The 26,221-nt window shown below is 40.0% G+C and overlaps 1 protein-coding gene across 1 annotated transcript; it reads left to right on the top strand.

Annotated features, from left to right (window-relative positions):
• Positions 1-997: 997 nt before the first annotated feature.
• LOC144640951 (uncharacterized) lies at positions 998-26,221 on the top strand. Its single transcript, XM_078500019.1, has 18 exons — positions 998-1,117; positions 2,257-2,293; positions 6,538-6,867; positions 7,764-8,132; positions 8,943-9,197; positions 9,390-9,498; positions 9,585-9,656; positions 12,782-12,853; positions 13,461-13,535; positions 13,981-14,052; positions 15,569-15,640; positions 16,505-16,579; positions 17,217-17,291; positions 18,196-18,386; positions 20,277-20,402; positions 21,364-22,605; positions 23,157-23,561; positions 24,263-26,221. Exons 1-18 carry the CDS (start codon positions 1,067-1,069, stop codon positions 24,676-24,678), a joined length of 4,044 nt encoding a protein of 1,347 aa, XP_078356145.1. The 5' UTR covers positions 998-1,066; the 3' UTR covers positions 24,679-26,221.

The following is a 26,221-nucleotide window of genomic DNA, read 5'->3' as shown; positions in this document are numbered from 1 at the left end:
ACTGTTTTTTTTTTTTTTTACGAAACCCCCCTGACGTTGATCTAGTTGGTACATGTAGATCCCCGCTGTGTAGTTACAACGCTCCGTTTTCTTGATGTGAACAAACATTTAATCAGCTAGATCGACCATTCGCCATGCCAGCATAAAGCCAGTGATGTACGGTTCAACATTTTGTTGAGCAATAAATGTTGCGAAAACAACTGTTTCAACTGTTGAACTGCATATTTCGACATTTAACATCACATGATACACTGTTTAACATTTGTTGAACAGTGCAGCATTTCCAGCATTTGTTGCCCAACAAATGTTGAACCGTGTATCATTGGTTTAACGGAACTTTATAGCTTGAAAACTTCTAAACATCATACCAAGAAATAAACCGATAAAGATGCGCTTTAAAATCGCGCCAAGCCTTATATCATTCACTCTATTCTGGGATGTTAATTAATAATATGATATGGAACTTGAATACATTGTATGTTCTGTGTGAATTCTTTTCAACCATTTCCGCTGGACTAAAGTCAACAATGTGAAATGAGATTTTATGCACGCGGTTGTGCCATCCTATCATTCTTAGAAATGAATGAAGTTGAGTGTTGCACACAATAATGAATATCATAATGGTGTCCTGCAGTACACAGAGCATAAATCACGCGGCGAGCACTGGATAAAGGCATCGATGACGAGATTCTTTAAAATCTCTCAATTAAGTTAAAATAAGCCGTTTCTATACCTGTTTCTAGTCAGTTTCAGTTAGCTTGTTATTGAATTTATTATTAAGTGCGACGTTGAACTACAAAGTGCGTTTGGTATTACAAAGTGAGGAAACTTCCCGCCCCCTCAAACTGAACCTTTGGAAGCCAGGGCCCAGTTTTATGAGAGACATAACGGTTTGATAAAGTTCGCCTTTAAGCCAAACTAATTAGTTTCACTCGGTAGGGATTTAATCATAATAAAACCAAAAATCAATAATTCATGCTACTTCACTGCCGAAGCAGTTTAATCTGCCTAGAGCGAAGTGAAGAAGAACTCAAGCAAACGACGAAACACACAAGGAAAGCAAAAGATGAAATCACCTTGGACCATTATTTTGGTACTCCTGCCTTGTTTCAGACAGGTTTGAGTTAGTTGAAACATATTTTTTAATTCCAAACAGTAGCTCATTCTTAAAATTTCATTGGCGATAAAGCAATTGTTTCATAAATTAAACTATAGGTAAGATTTCAGCTTGGACTGATGGTTTAGAAAACTATTGATATCGTTCGCTAATTAAAAATGTTCCACTTTATTAAATATGAAAAAAGGACTCGTCGAGAGTAACAAAAAGTATCTAAACGCTTCTTTTTTGAAATGTAAAACTAGACTCTTAAAACAACTCCAAGAGGCCATCTTTGATGAAACCGATTAAATTTTCCAGTAACAAAATTTAATTTTCTTTTATTCTAAATTTTCTTTTATTTGTCACCAATGTTACCTGCCTACTTTCAAACTTATTTGCTGAATAAATCCTGCATGATAAGGTTCGAGTTAAGTTTTATCAAAGTTTATCAAGCATTGTGGATTGTTTAGATTATTAAGGTTCTTTTAATAACAGCTATTACGTAATGGTTAACATAGCTAGATCTAAACCGGCGTTTCGTTTAATAGAGATTCCCGACGATGAACATCGACTTGCTCCTTAGAGCGGTTTTCACTTGAGTGTCAAAAGTAAATTGCGTTTGCTTTGGTTCTGCATTACAACGCTTAGTGATTGGCTTAAAAATATCGCGCCACTTTCTCAGCCAATCAGAACTAAAACCAAATCCAATCGTGACTCGCGCACGTTTTCCCGCGCTTCGTGCCAGCTACATGTATTTGCTTCGAGTTTTGATTGGTTCACTGGATTGTCTGTGTTCTTTGTGATTGGCCAGAGCAATTAATTTGGTTTTGGTTTTACGACACTCAATTGAAAACTGCTCTAATGCTCTACAGGCAGGTGACGCGGAATAAAGAAGTCATTATCTTATATAAATGAATTATTGACGTACCAAGAAATCCGAAGAATTCAGAATAAACTTAAAATGAAAGCCAAGCGCATACTTCTTTAAAAACCGAATGTCGTTAATTTCTGCCTCTGCCCCCTGTCCGCCAGGTGTTCTTGACGATTATGAGTGAATTATACTAAAAAGATTAATTATCTTGGATTGTGGGATTAGCATGGGGATTGTGTAACCCTGGTGTAACCATAATTGCTTATTTTTTCATATTATTGTACAGTTCACAATGGCAAATAATCATTCCCTGCACAATGGAGGTAAGCAGTTGCAACATGCAACGATTTCGCTCCTTTCTACATCGCTTGTAATCATTTCTCATTAGAGAGGTTAAGCATGACGTTTATTTTTCCCGCGAACGGCAAGAATTCAACTTCTGCCGTTTGGCGTTCGTACGCGGAAATGAGTAGTTTTGTATTTGTCGTAAATGTGGGATTTTTCCATATTTTTATAAGGGATTAATTTAAAAATTCGATAAAAAAGGTAGCAAAATAACGTTTGCCGTATAACGTGAAGCTTAATCTCTCTATTAATTTAATAAAAACCTGATATTTGAGCCCGCAGTGGGTGTAGCATGTTATGCGCCAACCACAGTTGCCATGCGCCAGCCACAGTGCAGAAAAAAGGGAGGGGCTTAGGCTCTTACCGAAAGTGCTCATAAAAAAGCATTAAATGCTAAAAGAAGTGCTCGTTTTTGGCCAAAAAAGTGCTAAAATAAAGCTAATTTTTTTAAAAAGTGCTCGTGGGTAACATAAAAATGCTCACTTTTTTCCGATTTTTTTATCTTAGAATATTACATTTTTCAGATTTTCAGTTACTGTAACGATCAATGTTTGATGTCAGAGTACGCTCTCGAGCTATCTCTGCCTTGGCTGGCTGACTTCCATTGTTCCTCGATGACAACGTGGATGACGTCATCTTGAAACGAGTGTGATGGACTGAGTTAGGCCCCACGTATAAACCTATCCCCAGGCCTCCTCGGCTCCTTTTACTAAAATGAGGGCATAATGCATCTTTGGACGCTATAAATAAAGTCAGATTGTGCTTTTTAACACAAAATTAGACAAATAGTCAGTCGAAAATCAAAAATAATGCTAGCAGTGCTTTTAGGGATTAAATGTAAAAAAAAATGCTTGCGAAGCCAAATAATGCCAAAACAAGTGCTAGTACTATCGGTAAGAGCCTAGAGGGGCTGGGAAAGGGCGAAGTGAAATAGGCCTTTCTTGCTCAAACAAGAATAAAAGGTGGACTAAAACTTTTCGGCCAATCAAGTGTTATACAGTTTTCTGCACAAAAAAGCCCTCCCTCCCCCAGATAGGTCAGGTTATCAGGCACGTTGGTCAGCCGGGCCCACATACATTTTATTGACACATCAATAAGATTACAGCAGGATGAATAAAATCAACATAGCCTACATCACACAGCCGGACACGAAACCCCAAAAAACCACTATGGGAAAAATTAGGGACCGTGTACCCCCGACCAATGCTATGGCGCAGCCTTTGGGGGTTTTAAGGCTTACACAAAAAAAAAACAATGATATCAGAATAATGAAAAAAACGATAATGAAAGTACAAAATTCACAAAAGAAAAAAAAAAAAACTCAACGGAGTAAAGTGTAGGCCAAAGAGGCTGACCGTAGAATGTCACAAGTCTCTCAACGAACTCTATTTCAAACACGCTAACCATAATCCTCGCGTGCTACGCTCGCACCCAGTTCTCTGGTCCGTGTCGGCAAAATAGTAATTTATGTTAAACAAATAACATATTTTGCCTTCACTACACAACCGAACACACACAAAGACTATGAGGCATGGGCACGTTGGTCAGCCGGGCCCACGATAGAAAGCAAAAGAAGGGGCTTGAGCACAGGAGACCAAAAAGCCAGGAACTTGAGCCTGCTAACCAGGAAATCGCTAAGGTAAATTATTATAACTATAACTGAAACCTAACAAACATGGAGCTGAACCTCTTTTATAACACAACAATGCTAGCAGGAAAGGCCTAAACAAATACTGGTCTAAATTCTTAGAAAAATAAAAACAAAGGACATCAATCAGCTACAATAACAGCTGTTTTACCGCCCCTTTGTTTGTCAGTGGTAAGATCGCATATAAAACCTATATTCAACAACGAATAACGCACAAATCAGGACCTGTAAGAACAATGGAAGATCGAAAAAACATATTAAACGTAAACGATGTTATAGACTAGACTGTAGTAAGATGCTTGAGAAGATCCACGTTCAGGCGTTCCTTCCTGATAGAAGACTACTGACTGATAGGAAAGGCAAAGAGCTCCTTTCTTCACGGCAGTAACGGTAGAGTGTAAGGTAAGCGAGCTGAATCCAGCCATTGTATTTAACACATCAGTAGCAAAAGTTGACCACTGCTGAAAACCCACGGTTCGAGACAGCGACCAACCGCGTCTTGGATCTGGGAAGTCATTCAGAAACTGGAAATGAAAATAACTAAAGAAAAAACAAAGAGGAAAAAACATGAGAGATAAACAAAAGACAGCCAACGAGATCGGCTGCCGGCCAGGAACACTCTAGTTAAACTTTTGTGCAACCATGCACAACTAAATGTTAGAGGAAAAAAGAAATAACCGCTTTGCCCCCCAGGTATAATTAAGCTTCAAGAGATGTAAACAATTTCATAGCATGTATATCCCTCAAGGGTATAAGACAATATACTCTTCGGTATCTACACCCTCACAGGCGTACCCATCTAGGGTGTAACACCATTTGCCCTCCAGGCAATGCAAATCATAAAATCTATAAATTTTGATAGGCATGTTTACCTGCCAATGGTATTAATGCAAAAAACTGGTGAAGTAAGTAACACCCCGTGCAGAAAAATACGCTACAAATCTATATGCCTCTCAAAGGCATACCCATCTAGGGTGCAACACCATTTGCCCTCTTTACTCCGTTAAGTTATATTTTAAATATTTTTTCTTTGCAGATAATTCATCCCATGTTGGCAGACAGTCTTGGAATTGATACACCACGATCTTGTGCGCGATGTCGAAGTCGAGAAAGCAAAGGACTATTAAATAGGGCTGAACCCAGAGCATCAAGACCAACGAAGCGTTCTTCGCGCTCAGTTCAGTGAAGGAGTCTTGTCACATTGGTCTGCACTACAAGACCGTTCCGCTGAATTTCTGCTTCACAGTTGCCTATCTTATTTGCTCGTGTTCGTTCCCAAATGTTTTCCTACATATATCAACTTCTGGAGTGCGACGGTTTTTTGCGGTAATCCCGTTAACTGGAGTGTGTTCTGTCCTCGCTTACGGTGCAACGGTTCCTCTAGTGTTTATAATGCTGGTTGATAATCATGGTTGATAATCATGGTTGATAATCATGGTTGATAATCGTGGGCCCGGCTGACCAACGTGTTCATGCCTCATAGTCGTTGTGTGTGTTCGGTTGTGTTCGGTTGTGTAGTGAAGGCAAAATGTGGTCTTAGATTGAAACTGTTTTAAAATGTGTGAACAAAAACTAATTACAAGTTCACTATGTCGTTAAAACAATCAATGTCTTGCGGTAGTAAACAGTATAAATTCTTTTTGAAACTTTGTGACTTATTGTATTGCCAACAAAATAGCTGCCTTTTCACGCCTTATTGTTAAAGGAACTTTTTAGTTTCATTATTGCTCCAACGAAGGGCTTGCACTCGTAACTCGCGTCTAACTAACTTCCTATTGATGTTGATGTGCTGGCGGACAGCTCAACAGTTTCTTTTATAATAAATACAGGATAATTTTGCAGAAAGTAACTATATAATCCTCGCAGGGAAATTGCAATTTAAAAAAAGATGCAAAGAAAGAAGCCTGAAAAAAAAAATAGCCTTTTGATGAGCCTTCAGTAATTTATTTTCTTTCAGGCTTCTTTCTTTTCAATTTCACTGCGCGCGAGGGTTCATTTCTTTGCATTTCATCTATCCACAGTTCAAAACTAAGTAATTTCGCAGATTTTTTTTTTCTTGATCCCGAAATTAATTTAAGATCACTAGATTCTGACCATGTCGAAACAATTGATGAAATAGCTAAAATAAATATATAAACTTGGAAAACTGAATTGCTCAATATTATAGTCGCCGCAAAAAGGTAGTAATTTAAATCGGAAATCTAAAGCAGCCTAAAGGTGTTTGCTAAATACACCAGCAGGTAAGAACAGGCCACTCGTAAAACAAGCGGCCAGTGCAACGTTTTGTCTTGTTACATTACGAATTTCCTCTAATTATAAATATCTCTTGATCTGAATAAAGAAGAAAAGACGATTGCGGTGAAAAGTCCAAAGTAACAAAATATAGTATATTATTAGACATTTTAAGTGACGTATTATCTAACGGTTTTCTTTTTCAAAATCCTGACTTTACATTGTTTTTTAATATTTCGTGTGGCCGAAAAGAATACAAATATCATGAGCTATTATTTGGACTCATTATTTGTCCTCCACGAAGCGGAGTTGGATAATAACTTATTTTACTTCCGTTTTAAGGTGTTCGCCTAGTCGGCGGTTCAGCAGACTCGAGCTCGATGGGCCGCGTTGAAGTCAACTACTTGGGAGAATGGGGTACAGTTTGCCATAATCGCTGGAGCATGAACGATGGTCACGTGGTGTGTCGAATGCTTGGCTTCCCAAAAGCTGAACAGATATTTAAATCCGCGGAGCTTGGAAGTGGCAGTGGCCCAATATGGTTGACGAAACTTCTTTGTAATGGAACTGAAAAATCGCTGTTTGATTGTAAAAACGCCGAGAAGTATCTTGGAGATACCGGGTGTACTCACGATCAGGACGCCGGAGTGAAGTGTTTGGAAGAAGATCACGGTAAAATTCCACATGCATTCATGTTCCCTTTTTTTCGGTGCATCTTGTTTTCGGTTGTATTTTGACTGTGTATTCACAGGGGGCCCTCACATCAGATGAAAAAGATAAATAAAAGATACCTGTTTATTGTCCAGCATTTTGTTTTGAAGCGACAATTTTGAAGTTTAAATAGGCGGTGGTGGAGGTCTGGAGTCGAGCTGAGGTGTTGGGTCTCGGACGTAAGGAAAAATTCGAAAAGATTTACCGTCGGGACGACATTCGAACGCCCTATGAATTGGCCCAGTCCCCGAACTCTCTCTTCCGCGCGCCCTTTATAGGGGTGCGCCTGGGTTCAACCCTTATAAAGGGCGCGCGGAAGAGAGATTTCAGGTACTGGACTACCTACGAGTTCAATATAGTGCGGTTTCCGATTTTTTTTTTTTCTGTTCCAAACCTCGTTCCGGCTGGCTGCACATAATTTTTCGGCTGCAGACCACTTGCTAGCAGACCGCTTCTAAAAAAAAGACGCTACAACAACGTGGAAAAATTCTATATTTTATTTATCCTCTTATCTGATGTGAGGGGCCCCTGTGTGTATTTGGAGAGTCAAAACCACTTATGTCGAATATGTGCGAATTGAAAAAGTAAGGACGACGTGAAAGGTGGAACGAACAATCTTCTGACTTTCGGTGGCCTAGAGCGGACGGGGCGAGGGCGGGGCGGGGCGGGGAAGGCCCCCTGCTCCCCTCTTCTAGGTCCATCACGAGTTAAATCAAAACCGAAGATTAACTACTGTATTTTTGAGAAAATCAATTAACTTTGTAGTTAACGGCACGAAATATAAAACGTGTACAGAATCAGATCACAGCCTTCTACAACAAGTGGTATTTGTAATTTTAAACATTTTTTATTCACAGACGGATGTACAATGAAGATACTAACTGAAGAAGGTTCATTCCATTCCCCCGAGTATCCAAATAATTATCCTATGGACGCTGAGTGTCGCTGGATGCTAAAAATTCCAGAGGAATTGAAGAACGTCAAGCCATTTATCAAGCTCACATTTGAGGCATTCCAATTAGAGTACCACTCTTCTTGCGCTTACGACCGACTAACGATCTTTGATGGCGCAGAGGGGAACCATACAATGATGGGAAAGTTTTGTGGTTCTGATATTCCACCTCCGTTATTCTCTAGCAGCGATCAGATGGTTGTTATGTTTACCAGCGATTTTTCCATGGCTTACAAAGGTTTCAATGCAACTTTTGAGTTCACTAACACTTTAGGTTGGTTAATTAGATCCTTTTGCTTGTTTAGTTTTATGCTTGCGTTTTGGAACCGCCGGCCAAAGCAATCGTTACGTTTTTACAGATAGACATGCATTGTTTCTATTATTTCAGTGATTCGATCGGAACAGTTTCCTCTTTCCAATAAACAGCCAATACTGAACTGAACTGAAACTTCATTTACCCTCGGTAATATGAAGTGTGTTAGGCTAGCAAGTAATGCCAATGAAACCGAGAATTTCACAGTATACAGCACAATGCGCAGAGACCAGACCACAACACCAGGAACTCCATGCCCTACTCTATACGATAAATGTGTGAGTTAATTCTTTTACGTCCCTTGCTGACCATAACATTGAAGATGCAGGAGACGGGGCCTACAGTTTATTGTCCTTATCGGAGAAGACTAGAATATCTAACCATTTGCAGATTTCATTGCAAAGGCAGCATATTCCTCAGTTCTTTTAAGACCCTGAGTGTTGGTCTGGTCTGGGAATCGAACCCTCGACTTCCCGCACGGTAGTCCGGCGCTCTACCAACTGAGCTAACCGGGCGGCGGTTAGACAGCCGTTTATAACCACGATAGAGAAGTAGGTCCGCACTTTGTGCATATTCTAACAACACAAGGCTTAAAACCACTTCTGTCCTTCGCACTTGAAATGGACGTATTTTCTTCCAACCCATCTTCTTCTGACGCCAATTTATGAGCTAATGATTTATCATATATTATATCTCACCAACAATACACGTTCCCCTTATTACTAAAACTTATCGCTGTTTTGTTTTACTTTTTTAAATTTGATGCACTAGTTCCTGCCGATATACTGCTTATCACCTCCAATCAGTCAGTGGTGATTGGTGCAGACATCCAGCTCAATTGCTGGTCAAAAGGAGTTCCCACCCCTGATGTAACATGGATGAGAAATGGAAAAGTGTTGGTCATGGGCGAGAGGACGGCGATTCTGAAACTGGACAACATTTCATGGCAGGATAAAGATGTGTATACTTGTATAGCTAACAATTCACATGGAAGCGACAGAGGAGAGACCAAGATTGATGTTGTAGGTCAGTATTTAAAACTTCTCTTCGAAATCTCAACCGCAACCGTTGTTTGGGTGGTCACGTAACTCACCTATAGAAAAATTGAAGTATTGCGTGACCTTCTATAAACGGCCGACTGCGAATGAGACCCGCTCTTGGCTAATTTCAAGAATAAAGGTTACAGTTTGTCTTTAACCATATTGTTCTTTTTACCAGAATGTCCATCGTCGTGCATTTGTTTCTCTGGAACTGATGAATTAAGGATTGATTGCAGAGCTTCAAACATCACCTCCGCTCCAACTATCCCCATTAGCGTGACAGAAATGTAAGTAATTTATTTTCACTGAACATTCCACTGATTAATTTCATTAAAGTTAATGACTGACTTTATATTTTTTCTTATACGCACAGTGATCTTTCAGATAACATGATAGAGAATTTGAATATGGAAGATTTGCAGTCCTTGAAAAAACTTCAAAAACTGTTAGTAATGCTTACTATATACACGAATAACTTCACATATCACAGATTCCCTATAGTTTGAACAAATCCTCTTATAGGTGTGTTGCTAGGCCTCACAAGATTTCATTGGACCGAAGTGTCCCTTGCCCTTCACTTAGTCACTTTTTTCAATCAATCAATCAATCAATCAATCAATCAATCAATCAATCAATCAATCAATCAATCAATCAATCAATCAATCAATCAATCAATCAATCAACCAACCAACCAACCAACCAATCAATCAATCAATCAACTTTATTACCCAAAATCACTTGTAGTGTGTTGAGCGCGTGGAACTCCCTTCCACGCGCCATTTATAGAGGTTAAACCCAGGCGCGAGAAGCTAGATTCAGGGTAAACGACAGAGGAGTGTGGCGTAACTTGCTTGGTCGGAGAATTTAACAACGCGACCAAGCGCGGGACTTACAATGCAGGAAAAACCTGTTTTTAATTGCATGCCAATTCATTCAGATACAAAACACTAGGCATAGTTGATGGATAGCGATTTGTGTTTTGGCCGTTAGCTTGTAGTAGGCACTGGCATGCTAGGCTTTTTTAAAGTTATTCCGGTGTTCCTGCTTCGGTACACGGTTGCGTAGTTCAAGTCGTGTTGCCAAATCCCCGATTTGGGGAGAAAAATGGCATTCTTGACCCCAGAGCTCTTGTTTTAGTCATGCGCAAAACGAAGTGCTCTGGGGTAGAGAATGGAAAAATTGCGGTTTTCTGAGCATGCGCATGCAAGTTATCCTAGACTCTCTCTTCTCGCGCCTCGGTTGAACCCCTATAAAGGGCGCGCGGAAAAGAAGTCACCTATTTGATCATCGCATCTCCTCACGCCAGTGAACACATGAGGCCGTGAGTCACCCGTTTCCCGGCGTAATCAATCGAACAAAATCAAACCAAAATTTAATCGAATCCAATCAATACAAATCGTTCGATTGGGTTCGGTAATCGAACAAAATCGAACATCTATTTTGCTGGAGTTCGATTGTCGAACCAATCAAAATCCAACACAATCGAACTCAATCCCATTCGATTTTGTTCGGAATCCATCTCTTGATAAGTAAATCGCTAATCATGATCAACCTTGATTGAATGAAATAAATAGAAGAAACAGCCAAATATCGAACTGAATGTCAATGCTGGGTCATACATATTTTGTAGAAGAGAACGAAACGACAGTTTAATCTTCTTAAACCCTTTCGCTCCCCATGGAGCATAGGTTCACGGAAACCACTGCTCGCCATCGTGTTCTGTTTTGGGCTATCCTTTCAATCTGCCTCCAGGTGTAGCCTGCTTTGCTCGCCTCGTCATCTACCGTCCTCCTCCAGCTGTTTCTGGGACGGCCTCGGCTCCTCTTCCCCTGTGGGTTCCATCTCAGTGCCTGCTTGGTGACATTGCAGTATGTTTTCCTGAGGGTGTGCCCAATCCAACCCCACTTTCGCCTTCTTATCTGGATGTTGATCCTTTCCTGCTCAGTTGTTGTTCAAAGCTCTTCATTTGTTATGACCTCTGGCCAGTGGATGCCCATGATGGATCTCAGGCATTTGTTGATAAAGGTCTGCAGTTTGGCGGAGTTCGCTTTTGTTACTCTCCACGTTTCAGAGCCGTAAAGGAGGACTGACTTTACGTTGGTATTAAATAACCGTAGTTTGGTCTTTCTGGAAATCACTTTTGATCTCCAAACAGGTGTCAAGATGGTGAATGCAGTTCTTGCCTTTCCGATCCTCACTCGTATGTCCTGATCAGATCCACCGTCCTTGCCGATGTTACTTCCAAGGTACGCAAAGTCCTCCACCTCGTCGATTTCATCCTCATCTAGTTCTATCCTATCTGCATTCTTGGTGTTAACCCTCATCACCTTCGTCTTGGATTTGCTGATCCTAAGGCCCGTCTGCATTGAGATCTTTGCCAGTCTTGTTAGCTTGGATTGCATGCTCCTGTGGTAATGTGAAAGAAGGGCAATGTCGTCGGCGAAGTCAAGATCTTCTAACCGGGTCGTGAGTGTCCACTGTATGCCATCCTGATGTTTTTCTGTCGTCCTCCACATTATCCAGTCGATGACAAGCAGGAACAAGAAGGGCGACAGCAAGCAACCCTGGCGCACTCCAGTGAGCATCTCAAACAGTTCTGAAAGAACTCCGTTGTGGATGACTCTACAGGTGCACTTCTCATAGGTCTTCTGTATAAGAGTGATGTATTTCTCTGGGATGCCATAGTGGCGTAGCAGCTTCCACAACACTTCCCTATCAACGCTATCGAATGCCTTCTCATAGTCCACAAAGGTCGCATAAACAGGAGAGTTCCACTCTAAAGACTGTTCCAAGATGATTTAATACTGAATGTATTTTTGTTTACATTTGAATAGTAGTATGAAAGAAATTATTTCTGCCTTGAATTTTACTGTAACACTCAAACGGAAGTTGCACCATTTCATTCACTGCAACACAGACAGTGGTGCACCGTACAAAATGTCCGCAAAATATACAAACAAACAGGATTGTCAAACAAACACGATTGTCGACCGTTCGGTAATCGAACGTTCGATTTTGTTTGATTGACCAAATTTCATTGTGAGTTCGAATATGTTCGATTACCAATTAGTTGGTTTTACTGGCTGTTACCGATTGGTGTTCGACTGAGTTTGATTACTTTTCGTTCGATTGGTTACGTCGGACCGTTTATCGACTAGTTTTTTTCTAAACCAGCTAGTCTGTTGCTCCCTGCATTCACTCACCTTACAAAGATCACCGAAGAGAGACCTGGCAACGATAAGCTTCCGTTTTCGTAGACCAAGGCCTTATCCGCAAAACACTTCTTATACGAAATATTCATTAAAAAAAAACAAACTCGTTTTAAAAGTTTTCAAAGGACCATTTTCTTATCTTTTCCCTTGTGTTTCAGTCTACAGAAAGTCGGGGGGTTTTGGATTCGATATTGTTTACAATTGCCTTTTTCGCCTTTTTCAAAATGAAAACTGTTAACGTATCTTGAGTTTGAAAAAGTGGACAAATGGTTCATATTTTTGAGTGGACGAACGACCTCGTTATTATTTCACATTTTCGGATTTTGCGTAATTACTCTCGCTTACCTTCTCTTTACAGGTATTTATCAAACAATGACATTAAACGATTAAGAAATGGAACATTTCGAGACACTGGTGAGCTGGAAGAAATGTAAGTTAACTGTATATGTTATAATTTCTTTCAACTGTAACCTCCTTTCTCGGATTAACCAATAAACGTTTAGCTTAGAGCAATCTCTGCCATACAAGTGCCGCCCTAGTGTTAAGCGGTGGTGCTCTTTATCTCTGCGGCCAATACCGTGACAGCAGGTTCTTAAGGACGAACCATTATTTTTTGGATGGACGGGGGGGGGGGGGGGGGGGGGGGTATGGAAATGTTCCTCTGCAAACTTTTGTTTTTAGTTGATGCACCTCTACAAACAGTTTTTTCCAAACTATTTTTTGTTATGCATATAATAATAGTTTTCAACCCCCCCCCCTCCCTCCAAAATATAATGGTCGGTCTCTTAGTTCCGGTTTTAATATAACGTGGGGTGGCAAAGGCGACGGAGCGTTTTGAAACGTTGGTGGGGTGGGGGAGCCCTAGGAAATCCGCTGAAAATCTGGCGTCAAACGCGACTTTGTTTTCAACACTGATTTGAATTGACTAATGGTGAAGAAAAGGTCGTCAAAGGAGTTCCACACTACCCAAACAAATGCTGATAAAAACTTTTTTCCAAAAACTTTTCAGCTTATTTGTTTATTTATTTATTTGGCAGATTCTTGGCTCGCAATGAAATCGATACACTAGAGGAAGGATCATTTACTGGCCTGGAAAATTCCCTTGTCATTTTGTAAGTACTATGTACTATGTTCTGAGAAGCTCTTAAAAAAGAAATCAAATTTATTTCACTTTATCACAATTAAACTGAAAGCTCAAATTGAGTTTCTATCGAAGGGGGAGCCCCGGTCAAGTCGACTATCAAAATGCGATACAGAAACCACGGGTTTAATTGTTTTATCATGTGACAGTTGTTGATCTAGCAAACATCGACAAACTTCTTGAGATTTGTTGAAGATTTTGCTAAGCTTTGTATCTTTCTGCCACAGTGCACGAAGGGCCTTTTATCTAGCCAATCAAATTGCCAATGGAAAGTCACTGCACGCTGCCAGACGGCGCTCGCTTCCAAACGATGGCACGGAGCACGCAAGATATAACTCCACCGCGTTTGGGGTCGGCTAACAAATAAGATGCCCAACTTCTTTTTTTAAATTTGCTTTTTCCTTACTTAATAACAGGTTTCTGTCAAACAATTTCCTTTACTCATTGACGAGTGGCGTGTTCAACAATTTGACTTCGCTTCAATATTTGTAAGTTAATCAAACGATCCATTTATATACGGAAGGAAAGGATTCTAAAATACCTATAATTAAGTATGAAAAATGTGTAAATTAGGGCTGACAAGTTTTCCTTTCTCCATACGTAATATTATACTACTAGCTGTCCCTCTTTTGCTAAGTTTGTCACCCAAGAAGGGTAAAATATGACAAGGGGAAAATGTCCGCGCGAAAACTGGGGAGGGAGGAGACGTGCGTTTCATCCCAAGGTTTTGCGCAGCCAAATTTTTCTTTCATTATGTTAAGTTTTTTCCGTTTCCTCAAAAACCAAACGATATTGTTTTTGCTTCTAGGGTGAACTATTGACAAAGTGATTAGACTATCCAATCAGAGGAAAGTTCGTAATTGGGGATGTAAACGTAAACACAAACAAACGCATGAACACATGTTCTTCAGATATCGATGAAATGGTCGTCACAGGCACGAAAGCAAATTAAAATATATTACAAATTGAAAGATTTTATGTGAACACTTTGCCTGTTTTGACGAGCCAACCAAGGAAAAAAATCTGGACATATGTATAGAGAGGGCATGCGTGAAAGCGGCAGTGCCAATTTTTGGCTCGGTTGGTAGAGACGACTTTTCTCATATACACGCTCGGTAAAAGATTAAGACGGAATCCACTAGGAAGTCGAGTAATATTTATTAAAGTTGGACAAAAATCAAGTACCAGAAAAATTTAAATCCTATTGCGTTATTTCCTACCCTTAATAAAAGGTAAAGATGTAAGTAATTATCCGTGATAACACCAACAACAACTTCTTATCAGAGTCTGAGAAAATGAATTTCAAAGTTCACAAGGTATAGGCAATATCTCACGTGTAGCCATTTTGGAAATTCGTCTTAAGCGTTTCAGTGGAATTCAGCGGAACTTCGAAATTTGTTTTCGATGTTTGGTGTTGTTAGAAAAGATTTCTTTTGATAAGATATTTGAAGCAGTAACAAAAAAAGTTTGCAATAAGGTGGAAATAATTCTGGTACAACAATTTCTTATCAGAGTCTGAGAAAATGATATTCAAAGTTCACAAGCTATGGGCAAAAGCTCACATCTTTTAAGCGATTCATGGGAATTCAGTGAAACTTCGAAATTAGTTTTCGATGTTTGGTGTTGTTAGAAAAGATTTCTTTCGATAAGATATTTGAAGCAGTAACACAAAAGCTTGCAATCAGGTGTAAATAGTTTTGGTACATAATTTTGTCCAATAACTACTCGAAGTCCTGGCGGATTTCCTCTTAACCCTTCTAACAGGGACAACTTTTCTTTATATAAACAGGCCCTTATTAAGGACCAACTACAACGCTCACAAGCTTGAAACTTACTTAACTAAGGCTGCAACTATATCTATATGATAATGAATCTACTTGATAATGAACTCAAGATGAGTTCGAAACGCCGTGGCTTATTTTCGCTAATTTTTATAGAAAATTGTGTATCGATATGTTCTCTCATTAGAAATAAATTAAAACACGTTTTATTTTATTTTAACAGGTTTTTGAGTAACAACTTTATTGCTAGAGTGGATTCATTGACCTTTATGGGTCTTACATCTTTATTATTGATGTAAGTAACTGTAGCTGAATACTTGTACAAGCAACAATACATAGACTGAAACAAAAACCGTTGCAATAGCTTAATACCTTTCAGTAAAAGAATTGTAACAGAAGCTTAGAGCAGTTTTCAATTGAGTGTCGTAAAACCAAAATCAAAGTAATTACTCTGACCAATCACAAAGGACACAGACAAGCAAGTGAACCAATCAAAATTCGAAGCAAATACATGTAGTTGGCACTGATGAAGCGCGGGAAAACGTGCGCGAGCGAGTCACGATTGGTTTTGGTTTTTCTTCTGATTGGCTGAGAAAGTGGCGCGAGATTTTTAAGCCAATCACTAAGCGTAGTAATTCTAAACCAAAGCAAACGCAATTAACTTTCGACACTCAAGTGAAAACCGCTCTAATTTGCCAAAGTCAGTAAATAGATACAAGCTTGAATGTGACGAGGTGAGACATACGGTTGAAAATACTTGCAGCATGCAATGCACGAAGAACTAGAGCTAGAACTGAACTAGATTTTAAACAATACTCAAAGATTTAGTACTGCTGTTTTCAACAATGTTTGAAGTTTGAGATGAGCTCCAACGTTTTAAAAGAAGGTTGGTTTCTTTGAATTGAAACAGTATCCACAGCGAAATCAACAACATCCAAGACCTGCAGTCTTAGCTATATAAGTACCTATGATGATCCCAAATTCGTAACAACGGTTTTCAGTTTTTGTCGTAAAAGCGAGACCAAAGAAGCCACTCTGGCCAATCACAATTGACACAGACAATCCATTTGAACAAACAGAACTCAAAGCAAATACATGTAGCCGGTTGAAGCGTATAGCATATACTTACTATTATGTTTTATGTTTGCTTTGCTTTTAGTAATCTGGCAGACAATCCTATCACGACACTTCAGGAGAGGGCTTTTTCTATTAACGACACAAAACTGCAAACAATGTAAGTTGATCTGATCAAGCTTCAACTCACTTTTAACGGAACACAGTCAGCTAGGTTTATTCTAGAAGTTCAAACCAAATAACAACCCTGAACGAATCATGCCGAAATATTCTCATTTTAAAGAAGTAAAATTATATCATGAAGAAACTGATATATGAAAGGCTCTAACAAAGCAGTCAGAACTCGCGCAGGAAAAATAGCACTAGCCAGACTATCCCGATTAGTTTTGGAGTTGCACGAAAAGACAACTGGCGTTGTAGAAGAAGAAGAAAAAGAAGAAGAAGAGCACAAACAAACTAACAAAAAACAAACAGACAGGCAAACAAACAGACAGACAGACAAGTAAACAAACAACAACAAAATAAAGAGCAGTCATCACGCCTACAAAACCAGATCATTCTTTTACATGCATCATCACATTTCCTCTCTCCAGCCTGCCACTTAATCGCGGCTCTGAACTCCTTTCTTTGCTGTTTTGTAGACGTAATGTGCATTATCTTAACATTTCTAAGCACACGACTGCGTTCTTATGTTCAAAAGTCTCTGTCTTTATTTGACATATGACCATGCTCAGATACTTCTATTTGAATATCAGCCATGTTGATACTGAAATTCGATGTAACATTTTTTCTTCTAGCTATCTCATGAACACGGACGTTGAAAAACTGAACCTGAGAGCATTCGATGGTCACAACAACGTTAAGACGTACATGTAAGAAGTTTTGCTATTTTATCTATAGAGATTTTGTGTTGATTTCTCGGCCCAGGTAAGGCTTCCTCAGCTTAGTACCGGTGCTTATCAGGTCAACCCACTGCAGGCTTATCTGCGATGAACTAGCATCTCATAGCAATACTCCTAATCATGACCTTATGCTTTGAAAACCGGGATAAGCTTCGATCCGGACAAGTTAATATATCTTCAGGTTAACGCTGCTTCGGTATAAAACCTGTTTAGAAGTGGTTTAATCTGTAGCAAAGCTTAAAAGAAACATCTGTGCACGATGACGTCATTGTTATGAGAACGAAAGTGTTTTTTGGACACGTTGAGTATTGCTGTTCTTTGAGAAGCCATTTTGAAATTCTGTATTCGATGTTAACGTTCATCCTTTGAAATCCTTGTGTCCTCGGTCCACTCACCTTAACTCCTTTGTTGTTCCCTGTGTGTGCTGTGAGTTTTTCTAGCCGATTTAGCGCGATTCCAGTGAGTTTAAGTTCCACTGCCTTCCTCTATGCATGTCTAATAATATAGAGAGGAAGGCAATGGAACTATAACTCACTGGAATCGCGCTAAATCGCTCCAAAAACCACATAGGAGAAAGAACAACAGACAGAGGACTTTAGGTAAGGTTTTATTTTTATTAAAAACTAGTTCTCATTTTTTATATTAAAGCGGGAATCGTTATTTCCCATACAAATCCTTATAATTTCGCTGTTACGCAACAGCCGCCGTGACGCTCAAATTACAACACTCACACAACGCTGAACAAAGGTCACACGGTCTATATCTCACATAGAGCTTGGGGTACCTGTGCTGCAACGAACCTTTACCAGAGTAGATGCTACTTATAAAGACCTCTTATTTCCTTCATTTTATTTTTATTTTGTGTTTTTCCAAGTTCACCTGATCACGTGGATGACGGGATTTTCACAAACCAAAAAGGTCTGTTTATCGCTCTTACCGAAGCAGGGTTTGCTGCTGGCAATAAATCGTACAGAGCTCCTTGCCCCACGGGAACATTTGTTCCTCATCTTGAGTACTTCGATTATAACACAGCCTTGGAAGCGGAATGCATTCCATGCCCACCCGGTGAGTCATATTATTGTTAACCATTATTATATGTCAACCTTCAAATATTTAGCAATTACTGGATGAGGCAGAGTATGATATGAAGAATTATGCAGATCGAGGAGGGTCGGTGTTATCCGCCGAAGCCGAATAATTCTTCATATCATACGAAAGCGACCGAAAGTCGAATTCAATAATTGTTTTATTATTCATTCAAAATATTTCCAGAGCTCCAAATGCAGAAAATGAATTTAATAGGGTTTTGACAGTAGGCAAAGTACACTAAATACACAACAACGTTCGCTTTTGAATTTGATTTAAACTTCAAAAACTCGGTTACCTTCATTAAATTTCTTGTCCTTATAAAATAATGTCGATATTTAGCACTTCCTTGAAGTGTCTATTGAAGCTAAATCTGATGACACAAAGCGATGTTTTCGAGTACAGGTTTCCATCGTTCTTGCTTACTTTGACGTAGAATTTTCGTAAAACCGCTCCAAGTCCTCCGCTGTGGCTGGATCAGAGTTTTTTCCTCTTGAAGATACGCTTTCAAAATCGATCGAATCCCCTTCGTTGCTTTTTCCGTGTTTTGACTTTCCTTGTCATTTAATAACTTGAATATTTTACCTCTTCGTAATGCTCAAACCTAGCGGCCATTTTCGCGCTTTAAACCTGCGCGGCAGCAAAGCCGTTCAGTTGCGTGACGTCAGCGATCCTTGGGAGTGAGATTGCGATCGGTTAATCATCCTTGGGAACGAGATTGCGATCCATTAATTTTTGATATTGGGCGATTGACGTATAATTGGACCTTCTTCCAAATTTGGTCGGCGCTAGCCGGTTAGCTGGAATCAACCGGGAATTTAAAGCCAATCAGAAACAGGGAAATATTTTGAATGAGTAATAATGAAGTTTATTTGTTCTGTGAAACATAGGTCACCAGTAGCAATATTAGTTATTAAAAGTGTTTCCTACTAAAGATCATTTCCTTAGCATACGTCACACCATGCGGCCTTTTACGCTCACGTCGAGCCAGTACATTTCTCTAGGCACGTCGTAGGACCTACATCCATGATCACAAGTGTTGGAAGAAAATTATTTACACACATTTTGCCCCTCCTCACTACTATGCAATGTTGCTAAAAAAACATTCATCTGACACATGAGAGCGTCTTACCATTTGCCAACATTGAAAGGTGGAACGGGGTATTGACACATATTTAACAGTTACTACGGTCATAAATTTATGTTTTTAGAGTCTTCCAACATCATGTGTCCATGGTTGCAGCTTCGTTTTGTGTACTTTACGATGTAGGGAAAAAAGGAGCTGTGTGAGACTGACTCGTTACACGTCCCCCTTTGTGTTCTGAAACACGGCCAGAACCGTCACTTTGTTGTATTAGTTCAATGTCAAATCTCTTGGCCTGGAGAGGACACGCATCAAAACTGGCTAAGGCTGATGTAGCTTCCTCTTTAAATATTTAGCAATTGTTGGATGAGGCTGAGTATGATATGAAGAATTGTACAGATGGAGGAGGGTGTTATCCGCCGAAGCCAAAGGTTGAGGCGGATAACACGCTCCAAGATCAGGGCCGTAACTAACAAGAGGCAAGACGAGGCACTTGCCTCGTCTAAATTTTTACCCAAAATTAAAAACAAAATATGTTTTGTTGGAAAAATCAGATCTCCGGTTGAACAAGATTATTTTTTCTCAGGAAATACCTCATGAAAAATGTCTCTGAAAGAGATTCAAAGCTTCTAGATTTTAAAATTTTCTGGAGGGCATGCCCCAGAACCTACTAGCGCGATCTTGCCTCGTCTATGGCAAAGGTCTGGTTACGGCACTGAAGATCTGCATAATTTTTCATATCATACTCAGCCTCATCCAATAATTGCTAATTATTCATGTTTCAGGTGGATTCTATTCGGACAGCGTTGCGCATGTCGATGACGGGTGCTTTTTCTGCAATCCGGGAACTTATGTTCCACCTGAGAGAGCGCCTGGAAAGAAAGTCCTGGATTGTCACGTGTGTCCCACAGGTAAAATGGCAGGGAACTTTTTAAATCACGTTGAGTTATATAGTCGGCTCGTGGAACTGTCGGAGATACTGAAGAGATAGAAAAGTTCTCGTACTCATTGCGTGTTCTCGGACGACAATTTACTCTACCAGTGAAGTACGTACATTATTATTATTACAGAGTACCTGCGAACAGACTAGTATCTAATTTAGGCTTATGAAAAGTACTAATACTGTTAGTCGATTCATGCTACAGATATCGGGATATGCTTCGGTGGTGGACCAATTCAAATGGTCCGAGGGTAGACTTAAAGTGGCCAGTTATGATTTCTCTCAGTGGAAAGGCCCTTGGAAAGGAGGCCTGTTACAAGTGTATTAATTGATGTAAAGCATCAAAAGTTTGTTTTTGTTCGCTTGAAACCGTGACCGCACCGGTGACCTTTACTCGAGTTTAATACCACTGTATGTCATGTCCAGAAATGACGCGGTTACGAAATTTACAATTTTTACGATTTTTAGTTATGGTCTTGCGAAAATTACAACTTTTGCAAATCTTACGATTTTTAGTTTCGCGGTCTAGGGAAAACCTCAAATTTTACAAATTTTACTACAGTTTCAGTAACGGTCTTGCGAAAATTACAAAATATACGTTAATTAGTTGCGCCTTCGCGATTTCTTTAGCTCTCTTTGTTACCGCGCCCCAGGCCTTCTCCCTGGGTTTGAACAACAAGATGTAACCCCATTCCAACTCTCTACTGACAGGAGCCCATGCTACTGTAAAACTCATTATAAGCGCTCGAGATACTGAAAAATAAAATACACTAACGTTCAAGGTTGCCAATTCAACAATGCAAGAAGGGAATAATACCTGTATAGCAAGAAAAGGAGTTTCACGAAGCCGACGTTCAGTATAATCCACTTTATATCGCTGGAAGACAAACTGTTTCACGTATCACGGTTTATTTATTTTTTCTTCATTGCAGGCACCAAGACAAACCTTGATTCTGGCTACCGAGCTTGCAGGTGTATTGAAGGGTTCCACCGTCATGATCGCTTTGGCCCGTGTCAAAGTTGTCCTTCTAAAGGCCTCGACTGCAAAAATGAATCCGTTTCGCTAAAGAAGGGATACTACTGGCAGTGGAAATCAGACGAAAACATGCTTGACTATAAAGCTTTCGCCGATAATTTAAAAATCAAAAATAATTCTTACTCTAGAAATACGTCTTCATACAATGGAACTCTACCCCAGCCCTACCAATGTCCGCGCGTAGAATCATGCGAGGGAGGACTGGAGTCTAAATGTGCCACAGGGTACTCAGGCCCTCTTTGTGAGGTGTGCGAGAGTGGATATTATAAACGAGTTCTTTCTTGTAAAGCCTGTCCGTCTGGTACCTGGGTTATTGCGCAGCTTTGCCTTGTAGGCCTCGTTGTTCTCGTTCTCATTGCAATCTTAATATGGAATGGAAGGAGAAAGAAAACCAAACAAAAGCGTCCTATGATTGACATCCTCTTGGCGAGGCTAAAGATTGTCATTGGCTTTTATCAAGTCACATCCGGGATAGTTGAAGCGTTTGTTTATGTCAAGTGGCCTTCTTCCTTGTCTATGATTGGTGATTACGCCGAAGTAATCCAGCTCAACATTCTTCAGTTTGTACCGCTTCATTGTCTCTTTTCATCTTGGAAGCAAGATGCGTCTAGCAATATGTATGTCATCTTAGGCAGTAATGCTTGCGTTATAATCTTCGCATTTGTTGCTTATTGCATAAGGAAACTTTTTCTTCTCAGGAAATTCAATATGAATTCCCCTGACATGAGGAACACCTTATCTACGACAAAAGAGTTCCTATATCGTAACGTGTTTCTATTCCTTTTTATAACCTACCCAAGTACATGCTCATCAATTTTGAGAACTCTTCCGCTTGCTTGTCACAAGCTGTGCACAGAAAACTCCTGTACGTTTTACTTGAAGGCCGATTACAGCGTGAAGTGTGAGGGAGAAAGGTACGAGTTTTTTAAGCTCTTTGCCTTCGCAGCCTCGTCGTACATCGTTTTACTCCCAGCGCTTGTGTTCGTAGCTTTGTGGAGACGGAGAAGACAGCAGCTCTTATCATCTCAGCAAGATGAAGATAGAGTGATTTCCAATACAGTTGACCCTGAATTTGGTGTGTACGCTGACACTGCTGACGAAGTTTCGGAAGAAAATGGCGAAGAAGACCGTGACATCGGTAAAAATCCTTGTTTTCTTAATAAGTTAGATATGCTAGCGATAGCTCATGTGGGTGGCGGACGTCCGTGGGAAAGAAAGTTAACAAGATTTTTTAATCGAGGCTGACTCCTAGTGATTACCCTGTTTTAATTCTCACTCAAACTCTGTAACTAGACGCTCTCGTAACCGGCCGCCTCTGTAAGCGACCGCGACCACCTACGGGAACTATCAAACGGTTCTTTTCTTTTGTTTCTAAGCTCTCGCAAGCGACAAGTCAAAGTTTCTGATTCGTAGTAGTCAACAGCCGGCTACGAAAAGTATGCACTACCCGATCACCCTTACCGCAATATAACATTGCCTAATAATATCGGTCGATAAAGATCTCCGAAAAAAAGCTACATGTGTATATAAAGACGACTGGGGACGAGTCAGTAAACGAACAACTATAGGTTCGACCACTTTTTGAATTCCCGAGGTGGTCGCTTATGAAAGAAGAACTTCCTAATAATGTTATAAACTTACATTTTTAGTGATTTTTATCAAGGAAATTCATGTTTTCTCGATCCACAGAAGGGCCTAGTGACGAATCAGAGCTCATTTCTGGAATGAGCTTCCTTTACGAGAACTATAACGATGACGCGTGGTACTGGGAGCTAGTGGAAGTGGTGAGGAAGCTGGTGTTGACTTGTGGGATTATTCTGATTGGCCGTGAGAGCAGAGCTTATGTGGGCCTGGCTTCCATCTGTTCTGGACTGTTTGCTATTGCTTACGCCTTTCGTAAGCCCATTAAAGATGAGTTTGAAGATAAACTGCAGCTAACATCCCTTCTTGTGATATTTCTCAATCTTGGCATTGGAGTTATTTTAAAGATACCTAAAGAGTCTGTACCGTCAGATGTGGATGAACATGTAGATTCCTTGCTGGTTAATATTCTCGTCGTTGGGGCAAATGTAATGGTTATATTGCTGGTTGTGGGTACGTTGAAAATAACGTGTCTTAACGGCTATAAGATTTGCATGCATGCCTTCGTTTGTTAAATGATTGATTGATTGATTGATTATTAATTAATTGAACGACTGGCTTACTACTGACTGACTGACAAACTGACTGACTGACTGACTGACTGACAAACGGACTGACGAACTGACTGACTGACTGACTGACTGACTGACTGACTGACTGACTGACTGACTGACTGCCTGACTGACTGACTGCCTGCCTGACTGACTGACTGACTGACTGACTGACTGACTGACTGACTGACTGACTGACTAACTGACTGACGAACTGAATGTGTTTGACTGACTCACTGCCCGCCTGCCTGATTGCCGCTGCCCGCCTGACTGACCAACTGACTCCGGCCCGGCTTCTGCCTGACTTCTCCCTTCTTGCCTTCCTGCCTTTTCCTAACTGACTTACTGCCTGCCTTCCTGGCTAACTTTACTGATCATGTCTAACTCACTGACTAACGGCAGTAGACCGGGTTAGAGACAGACTGAACATGGCTGACAAACGGACTGACTGATCGACAGACTTACATTGACTGGTCTCACCTTTTTTCGTTCGTTCATTCGTTCGTTCGTTCATTCAGTCGTCCGTTTGTTCTTTTCACTTCTTCCTTTTACCTTACCAAATTACCCACTAACATATTCTTCATTTCTTTGTTATCGAGATAGGTCGTTATCTTGCTGTGTTGATACACAATTTTCTTCTGTGGCGAAGGAACCCCCAGTGCTCCGCTTCCTGCTGTATCACCATGCTTCTCTCCTTGAACGAACTAGGCAGCGGTGTGAATTCAGTGGCGGCTGGAGGGAAGTCGAACTTCAAAGTACAGATGGGTATCGGACGCGTGGACATGCCTTCAATGAAATCGTCTGTAAACGATAATGTTGGATTTGAAATAGAAGAAAACGAGGACAACGCGACAAGGGAAAAGAATAAAGAAAAGATTCTAAAGGCTGTTAGGTTTATGTCGACGAATGAACCGCGTAGCAATGAAATGGATATTAACTACAGAGCCGCAAGCACAGGTTCTGATGGACGCCGTTTTAGTCGTTTCCCGACAATCCGATCACGAACTGTGGATTCTTAAGAACACATTTGAACATACTGATGCTGATTACTTAGAATTTTTGACTGCTACAGAAAGCGAACGCACTGAAAAATACTAGTCAGAAATCGTAACACTAACACTGAAATGTGAATCTATATCGATTGCAAATCATTGCTTGTTTCTAGTCGAAAGAGCGGTTTTCAATTGAGTGTCGTAAAAAACAGAACCAAACAATGAGTAATCTTTCTGGCCATTCACAAAGACACAGACAATTTATCAAAGCAATTTAAACTGATAGCAATTTCACGTAGCTAATGTGAAGCCCAGCAAAGCGTGTGCAAACAAGCCACGACTGGGGTTTGGTTTAACTTCTGATTGGACGACAAAGTAGCGCCAGATTTTAAACCAATCGCTAAGTGAATTACTATCGATACTCAAGTGTCTGAAAACCTTTCTAGCGATTTTATGTATGTATATATTTTAGATTTGAGGTATGCGTTTGTAATTCTTCTTTTCTTTAAAATGAATGAAGTGGTAGTAGTACGTCGTTCCATTTTCCTATCGCTAATTTTTCTTCTCCAAAGTTGTCAGTTCGGAAAGTACTGATATGACTCTCAACCTGTCACGTAACATTGTTGTACTGCAAGTTGCATTGAAGAGCGTTATTACGAGTATTACCAAGCGTGTTAAAAACGTCGGTAACACCCTCCACAAAGTTGAACTTATGTCTACTTAGCGCAACATGTTGCCGCAACGTGCAACGCGGGAGTGGTAATACGTGCTACAACGCTTTTCAATTTGCAATGCAGCAAAACTGCACAACACATTTAGAGAAAATGTTGTTCGTTGTTACTATATTGAAAGCGTATTCGCTTGTTACGGGTCAAATTAAAACGGCAATTATTAGTATCAGCAGGGGTGAAGCTGAAATTAATTATTTATACCTCTCTATTTTCGAAGCAGTCAGTTTATTTACTTAGGGTTAAGTGAAGAACTCAAAACAGACGACTAAACACAAGAGATCAAAGCATGAAATCCTTCTGGGCTAATGTCTTGGCACTTCTGCCTTGTTTGATTCAGGTTTGTGTTAAATAATTGAAATCTTTTAAAAACTCAGTTCTAAAAGTGGCTCAACACCAGATTTAAAAGTTTTCGTTGGCGATACACAAATGCTTCAGGGGGAAAAGAAATTTAATATGGTAGAAACACTTTTGGCGTCGTTTGCTAAACTGTTATTTTACTTTATTCCCGACTTTATTCAAGGTGAAAGCAGAGGAATGGGTCATCAGAATGAAACAAGAAGTTTACAAAGATAAGATAAAAAAGATAAAAAAAGCTTTATTACCGTGTCTGTGTGTTTAGCCCTTATGGACTAATTGGGGACACAATTAAAATACCTAAATCGATGTTTATTTCTTTGTCACGTAGTAAAACTATGTAGCTTTTTATTTATGTTTTTAAAGTCAAACGTCAACTTGCAAGACTAACTAAAATGTGGTTGAAACTGAAAGTGACTGGTGAAAAATGATTTACTTTTCCCATTTGCAAAAAGATTTCCCTACTTAGACTACTAATTTGCTGA

The sequence above is a fragment of the Oculina patagonica genome, chromosome 2 (assembly GCF_052425735.1).
Source record: "Oculina patagonica isolate OP01 chromosome 2, crgOcupat, whole genome shotgun sequence".
Classification (NCBI taxonomy): Eukaryota; Metazoa; Cnidaria; class Anthozoa; order Scleractinia; family Oculinidae; genus Oculina; species Oculina patagonica.
Note: the sequence above shows the minus strand (reverse complement) of the source record. Positions and strands in the feature narration are given on the sequence as shown.